The sequence below is a fragment of the Antedon mediterranea genome, chromosome 11 (genome assembly GCF_964355755.1).
Source record: "Antedon mediterranea chromosome 11, ecAntMedi1.1, whole genome shotgun sequence".
Lineage (NCBI taxonomy): Eukaryota > Metazoa > Echinodermata > Crinoidea > Comatulida > Antedonidae > Antedon > Antedon mediterranea.
The window spans coordinates 15,679,316-15,698,802 of NC_092680.1; the positions used below are offsets into that span (position 1 = coordinate 15,679,316).

A 19,487-nucleotide genomic window follows, 5' to 3' on the forward strand; every position below is an offset into this window, starting at 1 on the left:
GAAATCTTAGAGTCGATGGCCTAGTTTTACAGCCGTCTAATAAACGTCACGTGATATTCGATTTTGTATAAATTACGCAATATTTCACTGCATGACGATTGGTGTGTACTGCATGACCATTGGTGTGTACTGCATGATGTTTGGTGTGTACTGCATGACGATTGGTGTGTACTGCATGACGATTGGTGTGTACTGCATGACGATTGGTGTGTACTGCATGACCATTGGTGTGTACTGCATGACGATTGGTGTGTACTGCATGACCATTGGTGTGTACTGCATGATAAATGTGAACGACGATTGGTGTGTACTGCATGACCATTGGTGTGTACTGCATGACCATTGGTGTGTACTGCATGACCATTGGTGTGTACTGCATGACGATTGGTGTGTACTGCATGACCATTGTGTACTGAAGGCAGAGGAGGCGTTCCATATAAAAGTGCATAATAGCCCTCTGACGTAGGCCTACTCTCACGGTCAATGGAACGTCGCGGTTTTCTAGGCGCTGAAGCTATATTATAAAGTGAACGCGAACGTCTTTTACTGTATATTATATTCCCCGTGCGACCTCTATATTTGCGAATAATAGTACGCGAGTAATCATTTAACAACAAACAAACACAACTCCAGCGGCAAATTTTTTGTTTAGACGTGACCAAAGATCGTATAGCGCCACGTAGTGGCGCAAGATATGGAACTGACGCTCGAAAAATGATAATTCCATGGGCAGCCATTCCGGCAAGCGGATTACCCAGTAGGCAATGCGGCACGCCACCAAATCAATGAAAACAAATAGGATTTACATCTACGCGATAAACAGTACGACTTTATTTTATCTTTCGCGTCAAAATGAAAGAACATCTATATAAAATTCGATTATATAAATTTACTCCATTTGATATTACACTTACATATGCGTATATCACTGTCCAACCTCAAACGGCTACAGAATAAACACTGACTGTATGGAGGACGAATTTTGTAGGCAGTCGGTTGAGGCATAGTTATAAATAGTGTCGCGGGGCGCAGCGCGATGCTACGCACTTCACGCCCAAGGTCGGCCGCGTTTGGCCTAGGCTGGGATGATGGCTTAGTTTATGTGCGAGAGAAGCATTTTTTTGGAGATGAATTGTAATAATTGCCAAATATATTGTCCAAAACTGTCTTTTTAATTTAAAAAAAAAAAAAATTAATGGGCAGGGGGATGTTCTTTTCCCTGTTCGGACCCTCTCTTTCTATTTTGTGTGCTTCAGGCCTACAAAGTTATTTCATTGCAAGGGGAATTTTACTACGATCTGCCACAACTGTAGTATACTGTACAAACATTACTAGATACAAAAACAATTGTTACATTTTTTTAATTTCAAAAAAGTAAAAGTATTAAATATTAATTTTAAAAATTCATAATCATAATTTGTTCTTTTCAACCCACTTTTATTAGCTCAACTTTCAATATTACAGACAGGATTAAAATGCAATAAAAATACTGAAAAATCTCACTTTATACAATATTAATAAATAATGATGGAATAATTAAATACACTCAATAAATAAATTACGAATGTATGGTTTTAGCCTTCTTAAATACAAGGAAAATTCTATTATTTTGATTTCTTGTATTACAAAAGAAGCCAATAGGCCTAAACAACAGTACTGATAATAACTGAATTCTGGTTATTTCCTTTCACTTAAAAGTATGAGGTGTGTGAAAATAGTGATTTTATTTGTAATCCCATAGGATACTGCTCCTTTTCAAGAATCAAAAATATAAACTATTATTACTATTGAAATATAATTGTCCATCAGTTCTGGCCTTTGTATTTAATTCTTGTGTAAAATACCACTTTGCACTCAATCATCTATCTTCTCAATTTTACAGTATGATGACAGACTTATATCTTTCTGAAATAGGGAAAAATATATCATTAAATTATTAGGTCACTTTTCGAACTGTTACATAATCATTTGATTACTTATTATAGTATTTTAAAATACTATACATTTTTAAATTCAAAACAAAAGTCAATATACTATTTATTAATAATTGTAAGTATTCAAAAATGTTTACATTAATTAACTAAATATTTTTCAAATAAAGATGAAGAACAAAATAAATATGAGGATCAAATTTATAATTTAAATTTATTAAATAAAAAAAACAAACAATTCATTCATTCATAATAACATTTATTTCTTATCATTTCAAAGTAAACAAAATAACAATTTAAATATAAATAATTAAGAGGCAACACCCAGAAAGTAATAACATTTGGAGGTTTCCCTCCAAAAAAACTTGTGACGGGTAGCCAGTTAAGAAATTGTAATCATATTGGAGTTTAAACAAACAGAAACAAAACAAGACAAACAAACATGTAAAGCAAGACAACGACAAATTAACAACAATAACAACATCCTCACGATTTTTGATTTCATTACATTTAATTATTTCTGTTAATGTTATTATTAATAAAACGCTATATTGTCTTGTACATTTTTATTAAAAATTCCTAATTCCCGAACAGCTTCAGTTTTTTTCTTAATCTTCCATCCATCCAAGCCTTGTTTGATCCATCTATCATCAAGACGCCAATCAATATCATTCATCCTCCCAGACTTTTTTTTATTAATCATACTAACTAAACTAGGCCTAGTATTCGGCATTAAATATGCCAAGCCTACTACTACTAGTACTAGGCCCTAGATCGGATTGCGCAGAAACGCCTGCCTGAACTAAATTTAAACAACAATTTAATAATTTTGTTAATGTTTACTAACAAAAAAATATATATTCTAAAAACTTACCACTACAATTTACCCAATACAACACGAGAAAACTTCCCGAACAAACAATAACACGTCACACGTGGATGTGGTTCAATGGTTTATTATACACTTCCGGGGTATGTGATCGCGTAACTTGCTTGCCGGAATGGCTGCCCATGGAATTTCACTCATGCGCAGTGTATAAGAGATAGGAGTTCCCTATCTTGCGCCACTTCGTGGCGCTATAGTATCTTTGGACGTGACGCTGAGAAAACGCGTTGTTTCACAATTTAAAGTACATTGTTTTAGGACTAAAATGGACAATCAAGCAGATGTACTAGATATTCACGAAGAGGATGAAGATGAAGAATTTAAGGTCGATGAAAATTCAGACCGTAAGTATTTAATCCTAGTTTGAGCAAAGAGATAAGTTAGGCATTATAGCTAGGCTACTCTACTAGGCCTAGTTAGGGGCCAGCCAGGGCCTCTCTAGCCGGCCCAACCCTGCCTGGCTAGCTAGTAGTAGCCCTAGAGGATAGGCCTAGCTAATAGGGCCTTCTTGGGTAGCTTCACTTAGTGAGTAGTCGCGCCTAGGCTAAAGACCATTCCCTACAATTGTTAACGTTTTGTAAAAATATGCATATGCTTAGTTAGTATAGGCCTACTCATAGTAGGCCTACTATCTAGTAGGCTAGCCTATATTTATTAGGCCTACTAGTAGTACACTACAGTAGTAGGCCTAGCTAGCTAGGCCTAACTAATAATATTAATTAATAGAGGAGGCTAACTAAACTAGTAATAATAATAATGTATGGTAGGCCTACAGTACTCACTATACTAGGCCTATAGGCCCACTGTATATTATGTGGTAGGGACTTGCATATATTTTTCAGTTTATCGTTCAGCATTTAATAGTGTTTACGTTTGGAAGACTAAATAATCATATTCATAAGCATTTTAAACTTTAAATCAACAAAATTGATTGAGTAATTATTTCGAAAGTTATGAATAAAATAAGGTGTAACATTTGGCACCGTTAGTCATTAAATGCTTTGTATTGTATAGGAATCCCAATCATCGCCGAAAATGATCTTTTTTAGCCAAAATCGACGTAAACATGTTGCCCCCTCAGCCGACTGTTGTATGAACTACGCCATTTTTCTGTAAAATAATTACCGGTACATAAAATCACATTTTGTAGTAAATTATTTGTGTATTAACATTGTAAAATTCAATAAAATATGATATTAAATGATTACTGCTGTACAGTAGGCCTAGTTATATATATTTAACCTAATTCGAAGAATGTCAATACTTTAATAGTCCTGATAGACAACATGACTGAGAAAAATATTATGAAGTGCACTGAATTTTTTACTTGAAAGATTAAAAACAATTAAATTATTAAATACTGTAATGCACTGTACCCTACTTCAGTAATTATTTGTAATACACGCACCACTCCAGGAGGTCGTATACTGTGTAGTGTGTCATACAATTGAAAAGTGCATTATGGCAGTTCAAACCAACAAAATTGTACTTAACTTTATGTAATTTTAATATTATTTATTTTTATAACACAATAAACCTAAACTTATGTACAGTACTATGTGTACTGTACATACAGCACAAGTAGTACTTACTGTAATCACGGCTCAACTTGTCGGCGGCCCAACCTGTCATATGCCGTATGGGCCAGGTCTTCAAAGTTAATTACAGTATGCTAAAATAAAATATGTGATATTAATTTTTTATTTTACATGGTTATCCCTCATATAAATAGATTACAAGAAAGGAGCACCACCGATAGTTCACATTCAACGTTTCAAATAAAATAACATTTTTCTGGTGGCGGCTCAACTTGGCCTAATCCATTAGGCCTACTATACTGTAGCTAGCTACAGGTAGAGGTAGCCTAACTTTTAGTACAGTAGGCCTACTACTATACTACAGTACAAACTCTCTCCATCATCTGATCTGTAATATAGGCTTGGATAGGCATTTCTTTACTGCTTTCTGACTGTAAATGACGACAAACACAGTAATGCTATATCCGAACTGTCTAGCAATCGCGGTTCCCAAAAACCATCATTACAAAGTCGACAATTATTAAATGGGCTGAATTTAACAATAAACTAATTTTTTTATAGAAAATATTCAAAAACTGAAAAAAAATGTGAAGAAAAGAAAAGGAAGAGGATTTGGTACAGGTAAGTAAGATTAAATGATTATTAATTAAATGAAATTATTTGTACCATTGCAATCATAAACATTATTGTATATAATTAATAATTAATCAACTGTAAACACACTTCCCCCTTTAGATGCTGGTGTACGAACAGCAGGAGATGATTTTGAAGCCATGGAAGTGGATAACAGTGAAAGTGGACCCCAAAGATGTATGCATAATAAATTTTTTTTTTACCTATTGCTATTAATTTTCATACCTTAAAACTGTATAACAATATATGAACAAACTATTATATGGTTAACAATGCTGTGTGTATAAAATATTGACTGGATCTCAATTGAGATATAAGATATTATATACAGTTGTGTAATAATAAATATACTGTATGATGTACTACAGTATACCCATCTCTTATACACTTTCTGTCCAAATAATCTTTTTCAGCCGTAGAAGGTTGGATCCTATTTGTCACTGGTGTTCACGAAGAAGCAACAGAAGAAGACATCCATGATAAATTTGCAGATTTTGGTGAGATCAAAAACCTACACGTGAATCTGGACAGACGAACAGGATATCTGAAGGTAACGTTCCATTTGTTTTTATGGGGTTACCAGAAAAAAGAAACAAATAATTAAATTGTTCTTTGTCATCTAAAAAAGAAGCTTAAGATGGAATAGATAAAATCGATATGGAAAGCAGCGTTCATTGTCATTGTTTTGAACTACTACTACTTTTTGAAATTATCCAAATTAATATCACACGTTTCTTTTGATCGAAAACCCAATCCAACGTCTTGCCTGCCAATATTTTTTGGTTTGACACCCAATATCGAGGGCCCTGAATGATCAGTTCTATTAGGAACTGGATAGGCTACCCTCAGTAAATATGGTAATAAATAAATAAATAGATATCTACTGTAGGTTCTGGAGCGTAATTAGTGAGGATAAATATTTTGGCACATACTGTGTTTCATACTTGAGCTCAGTGTATTTCCCAGACAAAAATCAAATGTGTGGACTAGGATAAAAAAAGACAAAAAATATTGCATCGCTGACTTTATACAATAAGTAAAATACACAACATTTTCTTGAAGACATTTATTTTGTGTTTGCTACCCTCTAGTGACGAGAATTATATGCTCTGTTGTCAATTAATGTTTTATTGCTTTTACATGATGTTGTTTGTTACACAGTACTGTATATTGTGAATTAAATCTGGTTACTGGCTTATAATCAATTTTAATTGATAAAACACATTAAAATGTTGAGAAAATGTTAATAAATATTACAAGAAGAAAATTCTGCTTAAAGTTAACTTTTTTTTTTAACTTAATTATTTTGTCGTTAATTTAAAGCAAAATTATTTTTTTTTAAGAAATGAAAAACTCTATTTTAATAGGCCAAAAAACTACAAAATGGCCATGTTAATTACTGTACATGTATATATTTTTCTCTTTAAAATCTTTGCTTCCCTCTAGGTCGGTTTAGGCTATGGTTCTCAAACTCTATGTTAACCCACTGTACTGTAGGCTATTGTACACTTACATATAGGTACATTGCTTGTTTCCTATGGTACAACATTTGGAACATGCAATTATTTTTTCTCTTGAATGAATGCCCCGCCACATAATATGGTGTATAACCAAATTGTGTATGGTTTACAGATGTTTATAGTTTAGAGGGAGAAAGTGTAAATTTGTACTGTTTATTTCTCACTTATTGTGTTTTGTTTTTTTTATATAGAGGGAGTATTTATTCGAGTAAATAGGATACCATTTTATCCCCACACTTTTTTTTTTTCCTATGATTAGGGGTTGTAGGCATGAAAGAATAAATAATTTGGTGTGAGAGCACACCAAATTACTTGATGAGACTGTACAACCCATTTTCTGATGGCCATTTATGACTCGGTCATTATTTTTCTCAATTAGTGAATTTGAGATATTTTTATTATATTGTAATCAAGCTCTTATTCATTGGTTGACCCCATTTCATCAATTCTCTTTATAAAGCTGTATACTTTAGTAATTTTCATTGATGTAATTACTGTGTTGTAATTTGTATATGATATGAAGATGAATTCTGTAATTTTTGTATTGTTGTGATATTTGATAACTCAACCTCAACACAACACATTTTGTGGTTGAATAAACACTTCAATAACGAACGTACAATGCATTTTCTATGCGTTGTCACCAAACACTTTATGCATTGTACACATTCCAAATCTGCAATAATTCTGTCGGGTATGGTAACTGTATTTTTCAATAAATTAGCTTCAAAATTATACGTAGTAATAGTAATGTATAGTACAGTGAGCACTGCTACTACAGTACTACTGTAGCAACTAACAATTACTGTTTTATACTCCAATACTTTTCCAAATTGTAAATTGTAAATACTGTAATACAAACAGTACTGTAGGTGATCTAGCTGCACCAAAATGACTATTCAATAGGCAGAGTGGTATTGTATACAAAACAATGCGACTGTGCAACACTGCAAAGTGTAGCTCAGTAAACTGGAGTATTCAGTACATGCCATTTTATCAATGTTCTAAAAAAATCACAAAACTGAATGATTTGTTTGCAAAATGAGGTCGGAGCATTCAACTTGACAAATGTTGATTACATGTTGAGGCCAGGTAACACTTGTTTTAGATAATCCAAGCAGTGGGTAATTAGGATTAAAATATGTGCCTTCCCTCGAGACCCGTAGTTTCTATCCGGGAATTCATGCCAGATGAGATACAGTGGTACATGGATATTTTGCCCTACATTGTAGTACGCAATGTGCTTCAATTGTTACAATAATCCTATATATGCACAATAAGATACAGATGATGACATTACAGTTAACGTAGTTGTTGTTACATGTAAGGCATGCTGTCTTGCATATCATACAGAGAATAGAGGAATGCCCGACATTTCCTAGCATGATGACACACATAACTTATACAGACCTGAATGATCAAACATCACTATTGCTGTTTACTTAGATCATATTTTATCAACCAATTTATAATTAATACCAAAGCAACACCTACAGCACCATTGACTGTTGAGTGCAATAATTTGTAGCCCACCTGCAATTTTTAAAAGAAAAGGCCTGCTACAGTAACTGTAATAATACTGCAGCACTAAGTAAGCTTTTGATGACTACTGTACAGGCAATTTTATTAAAAATTATGATATCAAATTACAATTTGCTATTTTATTAAACAAATACCGATGGCCACATTTTTTCTAAACAGCGTAATTTTAAATATCTTTCAATTCTGTAAAAATGAACAGTAATTTATATCTTTATTTAAAAACTGTTTACATTATACAGTACCACAAACTTAAAGGTAAAACAAGCCTTTATTTTATACTTTGATACAGTATGCTTAATACAAACATATACCAAGTATTTTACCTACTTTACTGTATGTACGATAACGTCAACAATTTTTTAGTTCTGATCACACTTTTCATGCATGGAATCTCAAGAGCGCCATCATTTAAACTTCCCGTGAAACTGACAGGCCTGGTCTAACATAGACAGGCATTACATTCATCAATGACTAGACTATGCCCTAGTTACAGTATTCTGTCAGTCTGATGGGAACATAATATGCTTAATCAATTTCTTTCTATATTTGTTTTTCTTCTAAATAAACAATTTCCAAATATGGAATGTATTTTTATCTTAGAGCGGCAATGTTCAACACTCAGTTTTATGCCGTGTCATGCTGTTTGAATCGTCAGTGCCATGCAATTACAAAACGAGAATACTTTTATTCCCTGGTTCTCGTTTTCTTCTGCCAGCTGACTTTCCGTGTCACGCGTGTTTATTAGCGATGTAATTGTTTGCGATGGTAGTTGAGGGACGCATGTTTATTGGCATTTTGACAATCGTGTTGTCCTCCACATTGTAACCGTTTTAAAACTGGCATACCACTAATGTAGCTCATTAGACCTTTAATGCGTTACCACTGCTAAATCAATTGTATATTGACAAATGAATTTATTCATTATCGCTGACAAATCTGTTACCGATAATTGCGCATGATGGCAATCATTTGGTCGGACTGTACCAATGTTCAAAATCATGCCCCTTCAGGGCCGTAGTCTGTCTTCAATTAAGTTTGTCTGACTGTGTGACATTCCAGCTCGCATTTCTACAATTGTCGTAAATCTACAAATGTTTTATTTTTTCATCTGTGACAAAATTGAGGTCATTGTCAGTGTATGCGTTTTAATGTTGCCTTTAGATGTTTGGCGACTACGCCGTATCAGAATAAATCAAATTAAACTCGTAGAAAGTGCTTTACGTCCCCTAAGTTTATTTTATTCCCTGGGAAACTTTGATGGGCTATTCTTTGGTAAATTGAAAGATTATTTTTTATGCTCTGTTTATATGCTTCTTTGCCATTATATAATGTGAATTAGTAATAATGTATATTTTTAGTTCAAAGTTTTTACACATCGTGCCAATGAAATTAAATTTATAGAAACAAAATGAAGGGAAGGTCATGTCCAATCCCCCCAGAAACGAATTTAGAGCAATTGTAAATTAATTTTTAAACATTTGTATTGCACATGTATCTGCTATTCTAATTTAATGTAAATTAAAATTTAATTACCAAATTTTACTTTTTCCATGAACTCCAAATAATTCTTTGCTTTTCTGTAATTTTAACATTCTATAATAATTTAATCAAAGTAAATTAAAGTTTTTTTAAAGTTCAAAAGTTTATGATCAGTAAATGTTTATTTGCGAAGGACAAACAACTGAAAATTTATTTTTTGAGAAGACCAACAAAATTCTTTAAAATGTCAACTCAGAACATTGCCTCAACTTTTAGCTCCCTCTATTGACCATGGAGGAATTACTTGGTAAAAAAACATTGACTATTGACTATATCCTAATTTCTAATCATACAGTATTCAAGGTTGCTACCTGTATACAGGTAATAGGGGAAACCCCACAGTACTGTATGTATAGTTGGTAGGATGCTCTGTATAATTCATTGGTAGGTACTGTTTACAGTGACGATTGATTCTAATCATACAGTATTGAAGGATGTCACTGATAAGTGAAACTCCATTGTATGGATGGGTACTATTTGTAATTCGTTGGTTTGGGGATACAGTGAGGATTTATTCTAATCACACATTATTCAATGATGCCACTAAGAGGGAAAACCCCATATTATGGCCAGTTGCTCTTTTTAATTTGTTGAAGGGGATACAGTGAAAAATAAAACAAGTAGAGAATGTAGGAATGAGAAAATAAAACTTAAAATTTACTGTAACACTACAGTTAGTAAAACCAATTCGTTTTCAAGTACAGTTAATGCATGCGATATTAATGCAAATACATGTATTATATTTTTTAATAATTTACTACAATCTCAACTTGATGAGCTTTGCGTTTATAATGTGTCTTATGATGATGTCAACATGATTCTACAGTACTGTAGAAGTATATAAAATGTGTACGCAATCTTTTTACAAAACGTCATGTACAGTACAGTTAGGTTCAGACTTTTAGGTGTTTATAAAAATAATGTATTTTACAATGTAAACTGGCAAATGTAGAAAGTTGTGGGTGGTAGTGTGAACAGCTGCTGTTTGTAATAATGTTCAGTGCTACCGTGTACAATACTATGCTAAGCAGGTGTTTGTAGAAGTGGGGTTGTAGTATACAGTCTTTGTCACTATCATTCATAAATATATACTCAACATAATCAGTTAAGACATATGTGTTATGTTACAGCAGCAGTGGGTTACTGTATAATGTTATAGGTTTTTCATTTGTGTGATGATGTATATTTAGCTGGCACTGTAAACTTGATGTGTCTTGCTCCATTTCTCCTTTCTACATTATTTACAGCTTTCTCCTCGTTTCTAAAATATCTACTGTAGGCAGAAAATACTTGTTGAAGTTAAAGATGAACCCAAAATAAAGTCTGTGTTTTCTAGAAGCTCCTTTCTTTTCATTGCATTCTCTCTTTGGTTCAAATTCATCCTCATGTAAAACTTTTACCTACTTGTGAAAACTCTTTATTTAGCAAATGTCAGGATTTTGATTATCTTCTTGGAATTGCTGCTACTGTACAGTATATGTTTGATTTATTAAATTATTATTCCTGATTCTCAGCTTATTTATAGCAAAATTATAAATACCGTACATTTTAAATACTGTACTTTTCCAGTTGCTATAAATGTGAAGATTACTGTAATGTTTCATTATGTTAAACACCAACATGATACGGTACTGTAGGTTGTGCTGTTATTTTTTCACTATCTTAAATTTAGAATCCAGCTTTAGTATGTTTACCCATGGAGGTATACCTCCATGGTTTACCCTTGTTCCCCACCATAGTGGTTTTGTTTGGTAGAAAAAGTTCTGTAACAGCAACAACTAATTAACACCAATAAATGAAAAATTGTAAAACAATGGATGAACTGTTTTAATTGGAAATGCTAATTTCATTCAGTATTTGTCTTTATTTCTGATTGTTTGAAAATAGACACATTTAATTAAAGTTTACTATATTTTATTAAACTTTGTATTCATTTTCCTTGATTTTATATTTTTCAAATACATACTGTAAACTATACTGGTACTGTATGACTATTAAATTCCATCATGAAAATTGAGAACAGAAAATCTCCGACTCTTAATCTACAAGAATCTATATAGGTACTAAAAATAATAATTTTATTGACGATGATCAGTGTTCCAATTCCTAAATTTAAGTACAAACATTTGTAAGTTTATTTAATTGAGAAATTAAAGAAACCCTCTTGTGAGAATCCTTTGGAATGCAATGGTCATATTTTTGTATTACTTCATTGGTGTTTGTGCTTTGTTATATTCAGGTGGTGGTGTAAGATCCAAGGCTTTAGCGAGGTACCACAGGAACCCCCTGTTGGACGTGCATGACGCTAGAATGAAATAACATTGCGGGCAAGCACAAACCAAGTTTTATGACACCTGTGACCTTACGCACAGGTGTCAAAAGCGTTTCCGTACTTGAGACTCCTATAATTATCGTAGCATACAGTAATTTTAAGCAAACGATATCAGAAAAAAAATTGATTTATTTGTGGCATCGGGGTTGGAACTGTCAAGTCACTATGGGCTTTGACGTATGAAAATTGCATTGAAAGTGCATCCTGGGTTGGCTGATATTTTATGGTGCTTGCAGAGGCTTAGAGATTTCAGGGGTGCTTGCAGAGGCCTAGAGACTTCAGAGGGGCCTCTAGTGGCCTAGAAATTTCTGAGTTACTGTATAGAGGTCAAAATATATTTTTTCAATTTATGTCCACATTATTTTAAAATGAATGTTGTGCAAAGTTTAATTGATCGATTTAAGAATGTACAGGGTAATTGTATTATTTTTATCCGAATCCAATCTTGATTTTTTTACAGTATATCTAGAATAGTTTCACACAGAACATCTAAATCTCTTGTACAGTACAAGTACTGTAAAGCGTGGTTCCCACTAGCGACGCAACACAAGGACGTAACGGCAACGCAAGTGAATTGACCAATCACAAGCGATGGCTTATTCCCTTGTGATTGCTAACTGTCTATAACTTCGCTTGTCATTGGTTAAAACGCTTGCGTTGCGTTTACGTCCTTGCGTTACGTTCTAGTGGGAACGAAGCTTAAGTAGAAAATGTAGACACCATTTGGGATGCAATAGTTGATATACTGTAAAGATAGCGAACAATTTTCAGTTTAAAACCTTCCCATTACAATTCCAATCATTTTGATACCCCATGTGCAGTTAACAAAAATGTGACTGTAACGAAAAAACTTTCTTTTAATAAAGATTTTGTTTACGTTTGTTTATTGCAGGGATATGCACTTGTAGAGTACGAAACATTCAAGGAGGCAAGAGCAGCCATGGATGAACTCAACGGATCACAGATCTTAGAGCAAGAAGTAAATGTTGACTGGGCCTTTGTAAAAGGACCACAATCTGGAAAAAGAGGGTAATGTTATATTCTTGTTTCTAGCAGTGTTACTGACGTGGCATTAAGTTTCAGCTAGTGGAGTTCTTGTACACTTTAAGAACCCGAAACATCTTTACAAGCAGTAATCATGGGTTTCCTTTGTGGTGTGTATGGAGGGAGGACAAGGGTTCTGGAAGGAGTATAGTTTCCATCAGCATTTCTTTTAAAACCTTTATCTACATACAGTATCTACAAAAATGTGTGATGATCAAAGATTCTATAGCCAAAGGCTAGATCGTCAACTCTAAAGTTATCGCAGTTAGGAAACATTATTCTTCATGGAGGGGAACCAACAAGATGGCGGCTGCAATCAAATGTGATACGCCCCTACACAGTCATGCACTACTACATTCTCCCCATTGTTTGTCCCCATTCTTAACCGCTCGGCCAATCAACTTTCAATTTCAATTTCAAAAGACATTTATTTTCCTCCATAGCAATACAATACAAAATAATAAACAGAAATGGTAAGGTAAATTAAAAATGAAATAGATGATTGTTGGATATACAAAAAAAAAGTGAATTTACGAAAATTGGCTATGGAGGAAGGTATAATCCTGAGAAGATGAGGAAATCTTGTGCTGGGTATGCCTATGCAAATAAAATGGATAATTGAATAAGAGTGGAAATTAAGAGAAAAAAACAAGACAAAAAAACACACACAAAAGGAAAAAAAAAATAAATTAAAAAAACAAAAAAAACTCAAAAACCACAGTAGATCAATGACTAGCGGTTGTGTTCAAACAAGGCAATCCTAACAACAGGATGCTAAGCGTCGAAGATCAAAGGGTTTATCTGTGGCTGCGACACGATCAGTTCCAAACGTCCCTAACAGACACTGTACACCGTATCTGTACAGTACTGTTGGTGTTTGTCGCAGCCAGATGTAAGATCAAAAGACTGTTACAAGTTCCTATCTTGTCAAGGCAAGCTCAGTGTCCTGTTGTTAGATTGCCACTTTCAATCACTAACCAAAATCACATGGTAGGCCCTATGTTTCAATGGGATACAAGATCAACTAAACTCTTTACACAGGATAGGACCAACAGCAATTGGATGTCAGTACTAATCTATCTTTTAGCCAAACATAATAACCAGACCATGAAAACTTCACTGGGTACCCTATTTTTTGGCATGTACAGTATGTATAATTAAATGTAGGGCTTTCATTTGAAGATCAAGTTTATTTACCTAAACATTTTTGCAGAAAACAGCATTGATTAATTGAAGAAGTTATCTCAGGTCTAGAGGTTTGTTGATAAATCCAGGACAATGACCGTATCTATATTATTTCAATCCATACTGAACTGTCTATGTTATCTTAATTGCATATTTCTCTATGATCTTTGATAAAAATCCTAGTATTTTATGTTTAAATGTTAAAATTGGATAACATATTATTGAACTTAACTATGTAGCATAGTTTTTAAGGAGATTGATTGGTAAAATAATACCCTACAAAAATTGAATTTATTTGTTGTTTTGAGTTGTTTTTTTTAATATGTAATGGATAAACTTAAAAAATGGACGAGTCCTTAGTTCATTCGGCAATCTTCATCGTTTGGTAAAGCGTTGTCCGTTTGCAAAAATATGTTGTTCGCGTAAAAGTAGGTTGTTCGTTTTTTAAAGTACGTTGTTTGTTTTACATTAGTTCGTTTGTTTGTGAAAGTAGGTTGTTCGTTTGTGAAAGTACATTCTTTGTTTTAATTTAGATCGTTCGTTTGTGAAAGTAGGTTGTTCGTTTGTGAAAGTAGGTTGTTCGTTTGTGAAAGTACGTTGTTTGTTTTACTTTTGTATTTTTGGCGGCGATTGCCTTCCATAGTATGGTAAGTGTTATTGAAAGAACCACAAAACAGACTAAAATGATCTAAGCTTATACCAATTTACATTGACAGTTTATCTTTCAAGGTCTTGGTTTGGTTTGAGTGGATCTTGGTACAATCTAAATTTAGGCAGAGAACAGCTGTTGATCAAGTAAAACTCCTATCTAAAAATTGTCTTGTCCCTTTATTTAACTTTCAAGAGGAAAGGGAAAATGTACAAAGTCTATAGTACAGTACAGTACTGTATATCAAAGTCTTGAGATATTAAATAATCGTTCCCTTGAATACAATACAAACAATTACAAAACAATTTACTTTTTGATGTACAGTAATACATTTATTTTCACAAGGATGTTATGGTCAAATTGCTTCCAATGTTATTTGGCCAATCATAACCATGATGGATCATGTGATTGGTAAATGTGGAAAACAAATTTAAATAAAGATGGTGTTTCCACTGTTTGAAACATGCTTTCCCTAAATGTGATTAGGGGAATAAAAATTGGTCTGCTTTTATTAACTTACAAATTAAGTTTCAGAAGGAGGTCATTGTTCAGTTTTCTATAAATATGTACATCTTTATAATATATTTAACAGAATTGCATTTCATTCTACTGTATATTTAAATTACATACAGTACTGTACTGTATATGTTGTTTTAATCATTAATTCATTCTCCTTTATGTGTTTGAGATTATAAATAAAAAGAAAGCTATTTTACCAGTGCCTGACTGGCCGTGTTCATGTCAGTCACATATGTACATTCAAGATTCAAGATTCAAGAAATTTTATTTGTCCATAAAAATGGAAATTCACTTTGCTTGGTAGATTAAAACAACAATAATTGCAACAATTGAAAAACGTGCAGTATTATAACAGATTAAAAATACAAGATAAAAAGTTAAAAATACTGTACATTTCTGTTTTGACGTAGTTTCTCATATTTATGTTTTCTTAGTTGTAAACCTCTGTTATGGTACAGAATTATCTATGTAATTGAGAATGATGATTTGTGATGGGCAAACAAGGCTACCACAGAGTTGGGTGAGAAGGTACCCTGTGACTCTAAGCCAAGATCGCCATTTAATTCGTAAAGTAGATATTGAACTTGTCTAGCGATGTATTTACAGTGCCCAGTATGACCAGACAAACTAAATGACATAATAGTTAATAGTCACACTGAGAAATAACAGCAGACTGGACAGTAGGCCGTCCATGCTAGCCACATACTGGTCAGAATTGAAACATGTTGCACTGTCGTAAGCATTCCTTAAGCTCAATGGTAGGTGACCAATGTTTGTGGTAAAACTGTTGAGATAAAAGGCATGTATTATTGACAATGACATTTAAAATTAACATCACATGAGAAATGAAACTGGGTATAAACAATTTTTTCATGCATTTTAACATCATCCAGGGAATAAATATCCTTAGTCCGTCCCCCACAGAATCTCAGGGGTTTGCACATCATTTTACTTGGGGCTAGGATGTTAATTTTCAGTTTGTTCTGCCTACAGTATGTAGATTACAACAACTGTGTAGGGAAGAGGGTTATGAGGTACTGTATTTGTGGGTGGGAGAGGGAGGATGCCTTTTGTACTGTACACAATATTGACCTTACCATTGATTTTATCTTCACTGACTGTTATTTCTTCATCTTTTAGCTAATGTAGTGTATAGAGGGATATAGAGCACTTGGGTTTAGGCCGCAAGTGTATGTTGTTATTGTACCATAGGTACCTAAATGTCCATATTGACTGTCACAGCCTAGGGCTTTGTTATAGTAAAATACAAACATACAACTTCCCTGTAAAAACTATGCTTGAAGCTGATTTACATTAACAAAATACTTCTTACTCAATCAATAATAACTTACAATAATGATAACATAGCCTCTGTCACAACTAATTACACCCTATCTTAATTATTATTAAGGTGTGAGGAAATTAAAATTGTAAAATATTGTATATAATCATCTTACTGTATCGTAAACAGGTACGCGGTGAGTGTTTTGAAAGGAGCGGTGAATCGGTCACTATAGGTGGAAATGAAATTATTTAGGTTAACTTATCGAAAGGACCTTGGTTTGTGGGTTCCTACCGTGCCGGACCACTTAACAGCAGGCCCTGAAATATGACGTGCTTATGAGTGAACTTTACAAGTAAATTGATCATTTATCATTTTATACTGAATCAATATTGACATGTACATCTTAGTCATATTATTCAACCTCAACACTTTACCTCTCCAAAGGGTTATTTTTTATTGAGTTGAATTACAATTATACAAATATTATTTTTGTTATACAGTAGTAACCTAATAATATAACTCATCATGAATATCTTGCCTAGGGTAAGACCCAAAGGGTATTTCGATGGAATTGTCTGTCATTTTTTATCTTGTATTGGAAACTTTAAGGTAGTTTAAGAGCAGCAGTTTTGTTTGGAATGGTTAGACCTACAGTAGATATCCATTGCAATTGCATAATTATACAGTTGATGCAAAGATGTAGAGGAGAAGCGTTATGCTCTGCCCATTTAAATTTTTGAAAAATTTATGAAAAATATAACTAAAATAAATCATAATTTTCATTTGTAAAAAAAGGAATAAAGAATGCCTATTTCACATGTTGTAAAATGTTCCTTATTAGCATGGCACCTACAATTTCAATTTTACTCTCATATTTTATTTCATCTCAGATCTCCTCAAAACCAGCCTGAAATGTTGCTCTATAAAGGGTTAAGGCAGTGGCCGAAATTTAGAAGAAATATTCGCACATCTTTAAAACAAATACTGTGAACACAACTTGTTGTAGTTTTATATAATATCTCTAATTAATAATACTGTACTGTACCTTTTTCATACTTATGATACATACATATTTCTTTATATTTTCCCACCCAATCATATTTACTGTACTATTTAGTATACATTACATGCATATAAATATTTTATTCTATAGGCGAAACAAGAGGCGGTAGGCAGTGCTCTCCTCATCTATCTGGTGTATCTTGTCATCTACAGCATCACTCATACCAGTTGAAGATTATATCAAGTGGCATATTTGAGGGTTACAGCAGACATCTTCAACATCTTTGGGGGAGAATGTAATATTTATGAACAAGGGAGTGGCAATCGATATTATCAATGCACCATTCCATACTAAGTTTTCTTGAGTTTATTCAACAATCATTTTAAAAATTGTTCTCTGTTCTAAATAAACATTTGCAGACTTTAAACACTTTGTTTTCACTGGGAATTCAGGATGTGATGTTTATCTAATGTAGGCCTAGAGTAGGGCTGTATAGTTAATGATGTTTCCAATCTTTGAAATGGAAGAAAACACACAGAAATGTTTTTCAATCAGAATTTTTTTTTAAAGTGAAAATAAGTGGAAATAAATAAGCATCACCTTCAGACCATAAACCAACCTTATGCTTTATACACTTTTTGTTTTAACCTATGCCTACATTATCAAATTAGTTTGACAAAAATAGTGTGATGTTCCCAAATATGGTAGCGATATAATATCATCAGGTCCATATTTGAGCACTTTTTATCTCATAAAGTTTGATAGTGTAGACAGAGCTTATGTCATTTTAACCAGGAAGAGTTTTATAGAATAAACAAAATCTTGTTTTGCAGTTTTATTTGTTGATAAATATTAATTAATATTAAATAAAATAATAATAAAATTGTCCATAAAATTGTTGATATTTAAAAACTTTTCAGATAAAAAGTTTGCTACATTTGTGTCTGTTGAGAGAGAAAAAAAGATGAACAGTGCCCTCTATGAACAGTGCCCTCTATGAACATTATTTTCTATACTGCAATGATATAATGAGTTTTTTCTTTATGAAGAATATAACCAATTATTCAGTATGCTGCTTTTTTATAAAAGTAATGTAATAACTAGTTGTAAGAAATAAATTTGTTACCAAATACTATTACATTGTGTTTTTGTTGTATTAGAGTGTGTGCAGGTAAATTTGCATTACAGTATTATGTACTAGGCCCTATCAGAGGCCTAAATAGGTAAAGAATCAACAGTACAGTTATAAAAATATAAGAGGGATGCATTCAAATCGGTGAAAAAAAATAGTGGTCCATATAAAGCGTGGTTTCCACTAGCGACGCAACGCCAGGACGTAACGCAACGCAAGTGAATTGACCAATCACAAGCGATGGCTTATTCGCTTTTGATTGCTAACTGTCTATATATATAGCTTGTCATTGGTTAAAACGCTTGCGTTGCGTTTACGTCCTTGCGTTACGTTCTAGTGGGAACCAAGCTTAAGTGACAGAAATAATAATATAATGTGTACATAACCCGGTCGTGTTGAATGGAACCAGCATCTTACTCAACAGAAGACGCTGCGGCGCACCGTCGCTCAAGAACGACATCGTCGTCGTGTTACGTAATGTTTCGTAAAGCTTGGTTCCCACTAGAACGTAACGCAAGGACGTAAACGCAACGCAAGCGTTTTAACCAATGACAAGCGAAGTTATAGACAGTTAGCAATCACAAGCGAATAAGCCATCGCTTGTGATTGGTCAATTCACTTGCGTTGCGTTGCGTCGCCAGTGGGAACCACGCTTAAACCTTTGTTTAGCATGTTAGTCTATAAAGCTTGGTTCCCACTAGAACGTAACGCAAGGACGTAAACGCAACGCAAGCGTTTTAACCAATGAC

The 19,487-nt window shown here is 33.4% G+C and overlaps 1 protein-coding gene across 1 annotated transcript; it reads left to right on the plus strand.

Moving 5' to 3' along the window:
* The first annotated feature begins 632 nt into the window (after positions 1 to 632).
* On the plus strand, positions 633 to 18,734 carry LOC140062297 (RNA-binding protein 8A-B-like). Its single transcript, XM_072108454.1, has 7 exons — positions 633 to 651; positions 3,023 to 3,161; positions 4,917 to 4,976; positions 5,091 to 5,165; positions 5,402 to 5,538; positions 12,814 to 12,950; positions 17,757 to 18,734. Exons 2-7 carry the CDS (start codon positions 3,083 to 3,085, stop codon positions 17,773 to 17,775), a joined length of 507 nt encoding a protein of 168 aa, XP_071964555.1. The 5' UTR covers positions 633 to 651; positions 3,023 to 3,082; the 3' UTR covers positions 17,776 to 18,734.
* The last annotated feature ends 753 nt before the right edge of the window (positions 18,735 to 19,487 follow it).

Excerpts from the sequence above, each read along its gene's own strand:
- LOC140062297 (XM_072108454.1), top strand. The coding sequence starts at position 3,083 with ATGGACAATCAAGCAGATGTACTAGATATTCACGAAGAGGATGAAGAT. Across the intron at positions 3,162-4,916 it reads GGTCGATGAAAATTCAGACC|AAAATATTCAAAAACTGAAA; the intron begins GTAAGTATTTAA and ends ATTTTTTTATAG. Across the intron at positions 5,539-12,813 it reads GACGAACAGGATATCTGAAG|GGATATGCACTTGTAGAGTA; the intron begins GTAACGTTCCAT and ends TGTTTATTGCAG.